Source organism: Leucopleurus acutus (genome assembly GCF_964270905.1).
Source record: "Leucopleurus acutus genome assembly, chromosome: 16".
Classification (NCBI taxonomy): Eukaryota; Metazoa; Chordata; class Mammalia; order Artiodactyla; family Delphinidae; genus Leucopleurus; species Leucopleurus acutus.
Window position 1 is genome coordinate 3,612,803 of NC_139158.1, and position 10,413 is coordinate 3,623,215.

Genomic DNA, 10,413 nt, shown 5'->3' on the forward strand with positions numbered 1-10,413 from the left:
AGCTGCCTTTCTATTTATTTATTTATTTTTTTGGCCTCGCCACTCGGCATGTGGGATCTTAGTTCCCCGACCAGGAATCGAAGCCGTGCCCCCCGCAGCAGAAGCGTGGAGTCTTAACCACTGGACCGCCAGGGGAGCCCCTTCAGCTGTCTCTGATGCCAGCCGGTCTTCAATCAGATGACGGCCACCGTTTTACAGAGGGCTCAATGTTGTCACCACAGAAGGATAGTTGTCGGAAGGAGGACAGAACCCATTTTGTTGAGAAGCTTGTTAGCTTGGTTTTTTTACTTGAAATAACCAGACATATGGCAGGTGGGCTTCCGCGGGGACATTGCTCTGGCCCGACTGCGTTTGGGGCGGGGCTGTCAGTGAATGAACAAAGGCGGCCGGCGCACAGACAGTGTGTTCTCAGAGCCCTTCCAGTCCCGGCGAGGGTGCAGGCAGCAGGGAGGGCTCGGAATTCTAATCCCCGCATCCAGTGGGGAGTAGAGACTCGGCGTGTGAGATGCGTACCCTGCAGCTGCGGGTGATGACGATGATTATTCCCCAGGGTCGTGGTGGGTGGGGGAGGCAGACAAGCAGGGCCCAGACAAACCCAGGTGTGAATCCTACCAACTGCTCTACGGCCTCGGGCGAACGAAACAGGACTAGAAACTGCCGCTACTCCCAGGACGGCCAAGGATCAGAGGAGACGATGTTCAGGAAGTGTGGGTCATCTATCTCCCCCTCCTCCATGAAGCCCTGGGCCGACCGTGCCCCAGGCAGCCCGGCAAGGCAGAAGCACCCATGAGCCCCTTCTCCAGCCACGCAGACACCTGCTGACGTCGGAGAAAGCTCTACCAAGGTGGAAGGGTCTCTCCGACAGCCCCGTGGATGTTGAGAAACTTGCTTGTTACAAACTGCCTCGAGTCCTCTCCGGAAGGAGACAGACTGGATAACAGTAACAACGACATAAATACCACCGCCCCGGAGCACCGGCTGTAGACCAAGGACCTCGCCAGATGCTTCACATGCCTCATCGTAATCACCTCAAGAAGCACAAACGTTTACGAAGCCCGTGACCTTCAGAATTTCAGAGTCCCGGCTGGTGCAGGACTGGTCCTAAGTGGCTGTGAAGGGACCTCAGATAGAAGCACGGGGACTAAACCTACAGAAGGCCTCCCAGGGCCACTGCCACCACCCCACCTGTGAACCTCACTTACAAGGAGGAAAGCAAGCCTCAGGGGAAAAGTCCCCTGCACAAGAGAAGACGACAAAGAGGAGGGTGGAATCACAGCACAGGCTCCTGGCTCCTTCTATGTTTCCCAAGGACCCCGCCATGGAAGGAGTGGGACCCGATCTTTTTTTTTTTTTTTTTTTTGCGGTACACGGGCTCCGGAAGCGCAGGCTCAGCGGCCATGGCTCACGGGCCCAGCCGCTCCGCGGGACGTGGGATCCTCCCGGACCGGGGCACGAACCCGCGCCCCCTGCATCGGCAGGCGGACTCTCAACCACTTGCGCCACCAGAGAAGCCCAAGGGGCCCGATCTTTGGCCTTAGGAGCAACTCCAAACACCATGGCAGGAACTGCGCTGGGGAGGGGGCAGGTCCCCAACCAAGTCATTATAGTCTGGGCCGTCGGTGAGCCTCGGCACCAGGCCAACACCCAGAACTGACAATGGATCAGGTATGTCCTGCAGAGATGCTCCTGCAGCGTGTGCACAGAAGCGGAATCCAGAAAGCAACCTGAGTGTCCAAAAGTGGGAAATAATAAAATAAAGCAGGGTGTGATGACGAAATGGAATATTAAGCAAAAGCCCCCCTTAGGCTGAGGTTGCAAAGCAATTATGAAAGACAAAGCAGGCGGGATTACGGCAGGTCCACTTTCAAAAATTAGAATACAACGCTAGCTATAGAGTATCTACAGAAAAAGCCTGGAAGAAAAGTCAACACATTTAACAGTGATGATCTCCAGACCATGGGATCAAAGGTCTGCTGCTTTCGTCTTTATACCTGCTTCCCATAATTGAAAAACTTTTCTCCAAGGAGCATGTGTTACATTTATAACCATAATGTTAGTTTACAGTGGCCCACATTTAAGGTCACATTGCATCAAGCGAAAGAGGGTACCTATGTCTTCAGAGGTTAATTCGCTCATCCTAAGTCACACAGCCAGTATTACGCAACGGATTTTGATTGGTAACTGCTCAGGTGCCGTTCTGGACATGGAAGCGGCAGGGGGCACAGACAGACAGGTGGACTACACTTCCCAGCTTCCTTGCAGTGAGGTGGAGCCACGTGGGGCTCACCCAGGAAACGTGAGACCTCGCTGCCTTCTAGGACACGCAGAACCCAGTTTATTTTTCTTCTCAAGTTAAGAATTACAAGGACCCACAAGCCCCCTGTGTATCTTTCCCTCCCTCCCTTACAGGTAGCCACTAACCTGATTTTGGAATCATCGTCGTCTCACTTTTCACGTGCTTTTCTCTGCATTCCTAAATGACACAGTTTACTGGGATTTGAGTGTTACATGATTGGAGTCATGCTTTCTTCCGTGTTTTGCTACTGTTCAAACACGTCTGTGAGATTCATCCATACGTTGCCTGGGACTGGACTTGTTTTCCTTGCAGGATGACTGCTCCATTGCATGGATACATAGGGTCCCATCAACGTGGACCTCTGGGCTGATTCCAGCTCTTGCTTACCTTGAACAGTGCTGCTGAGAAGATCCTGGGCCACCTCCCCCGGCATACATGTGCAGAATTTCTCTAGCGCAGACACCCAGAAGAGAGTGGCCGTGTCCAAGTTTACATGGTAATTTCTGTTTTCCGAAGTAGTTATAATAGTATTGTCAGACCTCTTATATATTGAATACAAGAGTGGCGTCCCATGGACTCTTATTTCGCATTTCCTCGATCACCAACGCCAGCGAGCAGCTGTTCACATGCTTTCGGCTCATCTGTGTCCTCCCTTCCTGAAATGACTCTCTTTTTACATTTTCTATTGGGCTGTCTTTTCCTTATTGTGGTTCTTTATAGATTCTGGATATTATTATTTACTTAATTTTTTTTTTGGCCGTGCCGTGGAGCTTTTGGGATCTTAGCCCCCTGACTAGGGACTGAACCCGTGCCCCCTGCAGTGAAAGCACTGAGTCCTAACCACTGGACCTCCAGGGAGTTCCCGATTCTGGATATTAATTACTTGTTGGTTAAATATGTTGCAAATGCAAATATGTCCTTCAAGTTCGTAGCTTGTCTTCTCCTGTCTTCCTGGCATTTTGTGGTAAATAAAAATTCATAACTTTTAATGTAGTTGAGTTTATCAATCTTTTATGGTTTGAACTTTTTGTGCCTTCAGAAATCTTTACCTAGCATGATAGCCAAAAGATATTGTTTCAAATTTTCAAAAAGTTTTCAATTTTTTTTTTAAATTTCACTTGCAAATCTTTAATCCATCTAGAAATGCTTTTTCTGTATGGTGTGAGGTAGGACTCTAGTTTCGTTGTTTTCATCTAGATTATTGTCTCAGTACCATTTATTCAATAGACCATCCTTAACTGGGTTGATCAGCAAGGCAACCTTTGTCAAAAGTCAAATGCCTTTATATAGATGAATCTGTTTCTGGCCTCTCTGTTCTGTTCCATTGGTCAATTTGCCTAGCCCTGAACCAACACTACAGTCTTTAATTCCTAGAGCTTGATGATAAGTATGTTCCTGGATGTAGATAAACCATTCAAGGACTCGAGATTAGAACCTTAAAGATCAGCTGGTACAACCACCCACTGAGAAACAGAGGCTCAGAGACGGAAAGCATCTTTTGCAACGTCACACAGGAGCAGTGTTAAGAGCGGAATGTTTGTGTCCCCCCTCCAAAAAAAAAATTCGTATGTTGAAATCTAACCCTCAGTGTGATGACATTTGGAGGTAGAACCCTTGGGCATAATTAGGTCATAAGGGTGAAGCCCTCATGAATGGAATTACTGCCCTTATAAGAAGCCAAAGAGCTAGCGCCGTCTCTTTCTGACCTATGAGGATACAAGAAGTCGGCAGTCTGTAACCTGGAAGAGGGCCCTCACCAGAACCCGACCTTGCTGGCACCCTGATCTCAGACCTCCAGCCTCTAGAACGGTGAGAAATGCTTTTCTGCTGTGTATAAGGCACCCAGCCTACGGTACTTTGTTACGGCAGCCTGAAAGAACTAAGACCAACACCCATCTCTCACCCTGGAGGACATTCCTGTCCTGTTCAATATGACAACCACTGACCACATGTGTTTACTGAGCGCTTGAAATATAGCTAGTTCAAACTGGGATGGGCTGTGAGTATAAAACACACCAGATTTTGAAGACTTGTGGTCGAAAATAAACTGTAAAACATCTTATGAATAATTTGTTTGATTACATATTGAATATCCTTTGGATATAAAGTGGTAACTAAAATATATTCTCATAATTAATTTCACCTGTTCCTTTTCACCTTCTTATGACAGTGAGATGGGAAATTAGCCACACATTAAACTGAACGGCTATGAGAAAATTTAAAACTACCTCTGTGGCTTGTATGCTATTTCTATTGGACAGGTCTGGGTCATACTATTAAATTCACTCAAACACAAAGCATTGATTAAGGACCTAATATGTGGACTGGACAGTAGTAAGGGCCGCACAAGGAGGAAGGGAACAGAAATAGTTCTAATCAATGCATTCCATTTCCTCACTGGACTCGTCACCTGTAGAAGCGTCATCAGCCCAAGCATGAAAGAAATGGTTCATGGTCCAGCCCTCAGCCCAGCTGGAGAGCTCTATTCCAGTTACAGCGGGAGCAGCACCAGTGTCAAAATCTAGAGATCATTTAGACCAACCCTCCTGTCTAACGGATTAACCAGTAGAGGTCCAGAGAGGTTGAGACGCCTACCCAAGGTCACACAGCAGGTGTGGGACAGAGCTCCTTCCCCGCATCTGAAGTCTCCAGCCCCGGGTTTCTCCCTTCCCTTCGAGTGAACACTCCACCAACTTACATCTCACACCAGCACACAGGACCCTCGAGAACAATCCTCTGAAAGTCCAAGTTCCCACAGACGAGACCACCTCGCAGATTTGTGCAGCCAGCCCCTCCCACCTTCCCGCCAAGAGAAACACCACAGGAGTTCCTCTGGGCCTTCCCACCAGCAACCCCTTTCCAGCGGGACTCCCCAACTTCATGAAGGAGACACAACGCCCCCCCCCACCAAAGGAAACAGAGATGAGACTGAGAGGGAAAGGACCCAGTCCTGCCTCCCCACTTTCCCGCCCTGAAGCTGAGCTCAGCCCGGCCTCTGGGGTCAAGCTGTGCTCCATCTGACAGCAACTTGTGGAGACTTCATGGGACCAGGGACCCTCAACAATTGCCAGGAGACAATGAGCTGTGTAGGTGTGACAGCAAAAAGGATGCCAACCCAGCTCAACTCACCACCTGCCCACTCCACCCACGGAGGCAGGAGGCCTGGCAGGAGGGTAAGAGCAGGTGAAGGCGGGCTCCCCGGGGCAGGAGGCCGACGCCTAGGGCTGCACACCCAGAGCAGTGGGTCCTCCCGCAAGACTCCTAGGGGCGAAGGGGCAATCCTAGAAAAGGGTTTTCATCCAGCTTTCAGGCAAGCCCACCCCGCCAAAATCTTAGAGGAACTTAATATTCCCTCCCCTCCCCCAGCCCCTTAATTGGTAATCAAAGCGACAAGACCTTGGCTTCCACTCGGCAATCTGAAATCACTTTAGAAGAAGAAACTGAGGTTCAGGTGGGACCACAGACTTCCCACTATGAAAAAGCCAAGATGTATAGGTCCTGGTCCTGTGCCTCAGTTTCCTTACCCATTCCTCCTGCTTGCTAGGAGGGTGGTCAGGGGTGGTGCGGGGGACAGGGGTGGTCGAGGGTTCGCTGGGGCGGTGCGGGCCAACGCCTTTTGTCATTAGCAAAAGCGCCGAATAGCGATTGAGCCCGTGCAAAGTGCTTTCAAGAGATCATCTCACTTAATCCTCGCGGGGACCCCAGGGGTGGGGATTCTCATTATCCCCGCCTTTGAGAGCTGGAAATTGAGGTTGAGAGGTGAAGCGACTCGCCCCAGGGCACCACGCTAAGTCGGAGGCGCGGGGAACCCGCGCTCCTCCGGGGTCCAGGGCGCAGAGCTGCGCGCGGAGACTCACAAAGACAACGACGTCTCGTGTCCGGTTTCTTCCGGCCGGGGACAGGGTCCATTTATCACCCTGAATTCTCGGGGCGGCGGGGGGAGCGCGCTGGCGGCGCAGGAAGCCGGACCCGCCGCCCGCGCTCCCCACCCCCGCTCACCTCGCGTACTTCGTCTTCTGGAAATCCAGGAGCCGCGGAGCGAACATCGCGGCGGTTCCATCAGCCTCCAGCCCGGGGCTCCGACCGCGGCAACTTGAAGAGGCCGCGGCGCCGGAGCAGCAGGTCGGCGGCCGCGGGGCGGGGGCGGCCGGGGGCGCGCGGAGCCGAGCTGGAGCCGAGCCCCGAGCCGCCGACGCCAAATCCCGAGCAGCTGGTGGCGGGCGGGGCGGGGGGGCTCCGGGCCAATCGCCTGAGTCCCCGCAGCCCCGGCCCCCTCCCCGCGCGGGGCCGACCCCTCCCAGCCTCGCTGCGGGAAGGGAACCCTGGGGGAGGGGTGGAGGCCTGGGGGGAGCTTCCGAAAGCAGCCCCTTCTTCCTTGCTCCCCGGGCCCCCTCGTCCCGTAGTTTTTCCTGCGAGAAGACTGCCTGTTAGACGGAGCCCCGCTGTCCCCCGCGGCGGGGGCTGGGACGCCAGGGGGGGCGGACCCTGCCCGCGTGCCCGCCCTGCGACCCCTCTCGTGGCCGGCCCCAGAGCGCACCTGTAGCTCACACTCCCCCCTCCGCCCCCGCCTTGCGTCCCTGCGAGGTGCGACGGCCCCAAGAGGATGGCGCAGTCTCTGGGGAACCCCCTAATTCCCAGAGGCTGTGACTCTGGGGACCCTCACGACCCTGAGACAGGGGCACACGCATGTGGGCATTTGGTCGCCAGGTACCCAGGATGTGCCCACCACCACCCCAGCCCCCAAACCCTGCCCCTCATCTTTACAAAATTCAGCTTTCTCCTTTAGGGGACCTTGGCCTGGGCGATGGGCTATGTGAAACCACCTACTGGAAGAGGTGACACCCTGGGGGCTGCTGGAAGGCAGGACGGCCTTTGATGTGGAAAGACAGGTCCCCAGGTAGAAGGTCAGGTCCCTCCTTCCCACGCACACACCTCCCCCTCCTTCCCTCTCCTCCCTTCCCTTCCCAAGCCCCAGCTCCCTGCTACTTTTTATAACAAGATTTATTTGAGATCCTACTACACAGTCAGAAAATAATCCCACCCACGTCCTCTGCCCCAAGGTAGCTAGAACAAGATGAAGGAGAAAGACAAAAGGACTCCATCCAATTCATTTCTGCACTCCAGATGCTGGGCACACGGTGGGCAAACACACCTGAAATTGGTGAGGACCAGAAGGGTTGCAGGTAGATGCGTTCAGAGGCCACTGCAGGGCCGGGGGTGGGATGGTCAAGAGAAGCGATCCAGGGATGCTTAGGAGGTAAAAATCCACCAGACCCTGTTGATGGAGGACTAGAAGTGGGGGGTGACCCCTGGGATTCTGGCTGGCCCTGCTGGGTGGGTACTGGTGTCACCTAGGGAGGGGGGCGGTGACGGGAGTAGGGGAGATCATGAGTCGGGTTTTGGCCAGGTGAGCTTGAGGTCAAGGTTGGCATGGGTGGAAGGCCAAGGGATGGACATGTGGGCCAGAGGGTCTGGCAGGGTCCCAGCCCAGCCGGTGAGGAGGGGCTGGGAGGGTCAAGCTGGAAAGATTCCTTAGCGCCGTGGGTTTCGAATTGCTCTCTGGACTTGCTAGCGCTGTGACTTCCAGTACAATAACCACCAGCCTCGTGCAACTACTTACGTCTACGTTGAGTTAATCGAAATAAAATTGAAAATTCAGTGCCCTGGTTACTAGCCGTATTTCAAGGGGCTACCTTATCGGACCATTGCCAGCATCATGGAAAGTTCCACGGGACAGCACGACACCAGAAGATCGCGGAGTCAACCTAGGGCATGGTGAGCAGCATTTAAAAACAAAGTGAAGTCGAAAAGATGCAATGAGAACACGCCACGTTCAAGAAACTTCTGTTTGTATACATCTGGGTCCTGGTTGCGATGGAAGATCTATTTCTTACTAGGAGGCATGGTTAAGAAGGACGAGGAGGGCTTCCCTGGTGGCGCAGTGGTTGAGAGTCCGCCTGCTGATGCAGGGGACACGGGTTCATGCCCCGGTCCGGGAGGATCCCATGTGCCGCGGAGCGGCTGGGCCCGTGAGCCATGGCCGCTGAGCCTGCGCGTCTGGAGCCTGTGCTCCACAGCGGGAGAGGCCACAACAGTGAGAGGCCCGCGGACCGCAAAAAAAAAAAAGGAGAGCGAGGCTCACAGCTGTGGTGGCTATAGCACCTCCTGTCCCCTCATATAGAGGAGGGAAAGGGAGGCTGAGAGGGGCCAGGGCACCCTCCCAAGATCGCACAGCCTGAGGAGCAGGACCTGCCCCAGAACCCAGCTCTGCAGGCTCTGAGCTCACTGCCCGCCACAAAACCCCTGTTCTAGTGAGTTCTTAGATCTCCAGAGCCCAAAGTCAAACTGAGTCAGGTAAGGCTGAGCCCTGCATATTATGGCTTCTTTCCTGACCTTGACCTCCAACGCCATTGCTCTGACCCCCAAACTCTGCCGCCAGCCTCACTGTCAGCCGCACCAGGACACACCTGTCCCCAGACACAAGCCAGACCTCCTCCAAAGCCCTCAACCCCAACTTCCAGAAAAAGGGCCCTGCTGGCTTTTCGAAGTTGAGAGCCCCACACTTTCCAGGGTGGCCAGGCCAGGCTCCGGGGGCCTGCCGGTAACCACAGCTCCCCAGAGGCCGAGCAGAGACACACAGAGAGGTGGCCTGGGCCTCCCTCAGGTTCCTGGGCCTCCCCGGCTCCTGGGCCTCCCCAGCTCCTGGGCCTCCCCCCCGGTCCACTGGCCTCCTCCCGGCCCCCACCTGCGGTCGACCTTCAAGCAGCTCTTGGCTGTGGGCTCAGCAGGGCCCTGGAGGAGACCCCCGATAGGAAACACAAGCCTAGAAATGGATTTTCTTTTCCTCCCAGAGCAATAGAAGTTGAATAAAAAACAAGTTACTATTTTTACGGCTGGGATCCAGTTGTTATAGCAACCGAGGGCCTGACTCCTGCACGGGAGTCGGGGTTGGACTGCGTGTGACAGAGAAGACAGGTGGGCTCTGGGGGCAGCAGGGGCTGGGGGACAAGCCTCAGGCCCCTGACCTTGGGGCCTGCCTGGGGTCCAGGTCTGCCCCACCGGCCCCCCCCGATCGGAATTCCGGCCCTGCTCGCTGCTGACCCACCTCACCATGGCAGGTGGTTCTAACATCTTCTCCCTTTGGTGCAAGCCCACCTCCTACTCGCGCTGTGGTCCCAGACTCGGCCCAGCCTTGCTCCCAGAGCCTTACTTCACCAATCCTGGGACTGGGTGACATGCCCCATCTCCACCTGCGGCCCTGCCACAGTGGCAACTCTCGGGCAGAGGAGATCAGATCCTCGACCTCACCTGGCCAAAACCCCACTCGCGATTCCCCCCTCCCTCTCTGCTGTTCCTCCTCTGGTCCCCTATCTCCCAGAGGTGGTACCAGCATCACCCCACTGGGCCAAGTTGGACGGGGGTTGGGAAGCTCTGAAGTGGCCTCCCTGGGACTCGAGGCGAGGTGCTAGCACTCAAGCCTCCGTCCCGTCACTTGTAAAATCGGGGTAACAGCGCCCACCTTGCAAGATCGGCGAGGAGCAAAGGTGGCCTGGGGCTGACATGATTATGGAAAGTTTGCTTCCCCTTTAATCCTCTCTGTAACTCTACGTGGCAGGCGTTGGCATTGCTAATATACAGGTGAGGACACGGGCTCAGCCAGGTTAAGCCACGCAGCAAGCCACGCGGCTAGATTGAAAATCAGACCCGGGTCTGTCTAAGCCTTAAGCCCCTGCACTATTGAACAGACGTTGATTATGCACTTACCGTATTCCTGGCTCTTCGGAGGTGCAGAGCGGGAAGCAGGTGGGTGAGATAAAGGCTGCCCGACCACCCATGCCTCTGTCCCCTTCCCTGGAGCACTGAGCACATCACCAGGCTCTCCCTGCCCCGCAGCGAGCCCCGACCTGGTCCTCAGCCTCCTCCCTCTTGCTGACGTTGATCTCCAACAGTAGGTGTGAAAAGGGCACCTACTGTGCGCCTAGCAGGGTGTGGGAGCCAGAGGGAGCCACAGTCCTGGCCGCCTAGAGCTTGGGGTCTGGTGTGACAGAAGGGACGTGGGACAATTGCAAACCATCTGTTCATTCGCTCAGTCGGTGAATTTGAGTAAATGGCACCTG

General features: G+C 54.7%; 1 protein-coding gene across 2 annotated transcripts in view; it reads right to left on the reverse strand.

Moving 5' to 3' along the window:
* Positions 1–6,351, reverse strand: part of MMD2 (monocyte to macrophage differentiation associated 2) — a gene marked incomplete at both ends in the record, with an annotated part of 45,954 nt that extends 39,603 nt beyond the window's left edge. The window contains one exon of one of the 2 annotated variants that reach the window (XM_082858023.1): positions 6,296–6,351. In XM_082858023.1, the coding sequence (XP_082714149.1) occupies positions 6,296–6,342 (47 nt within the window). The remainder of the gene's footprint in view (positions 1–6,295) is intronic. The other variant, XM_082858022.1, reaches the window with a different exon arrangement.
* Positions 6,352–10,413: the final 4,062 nt, after the last annotated feature.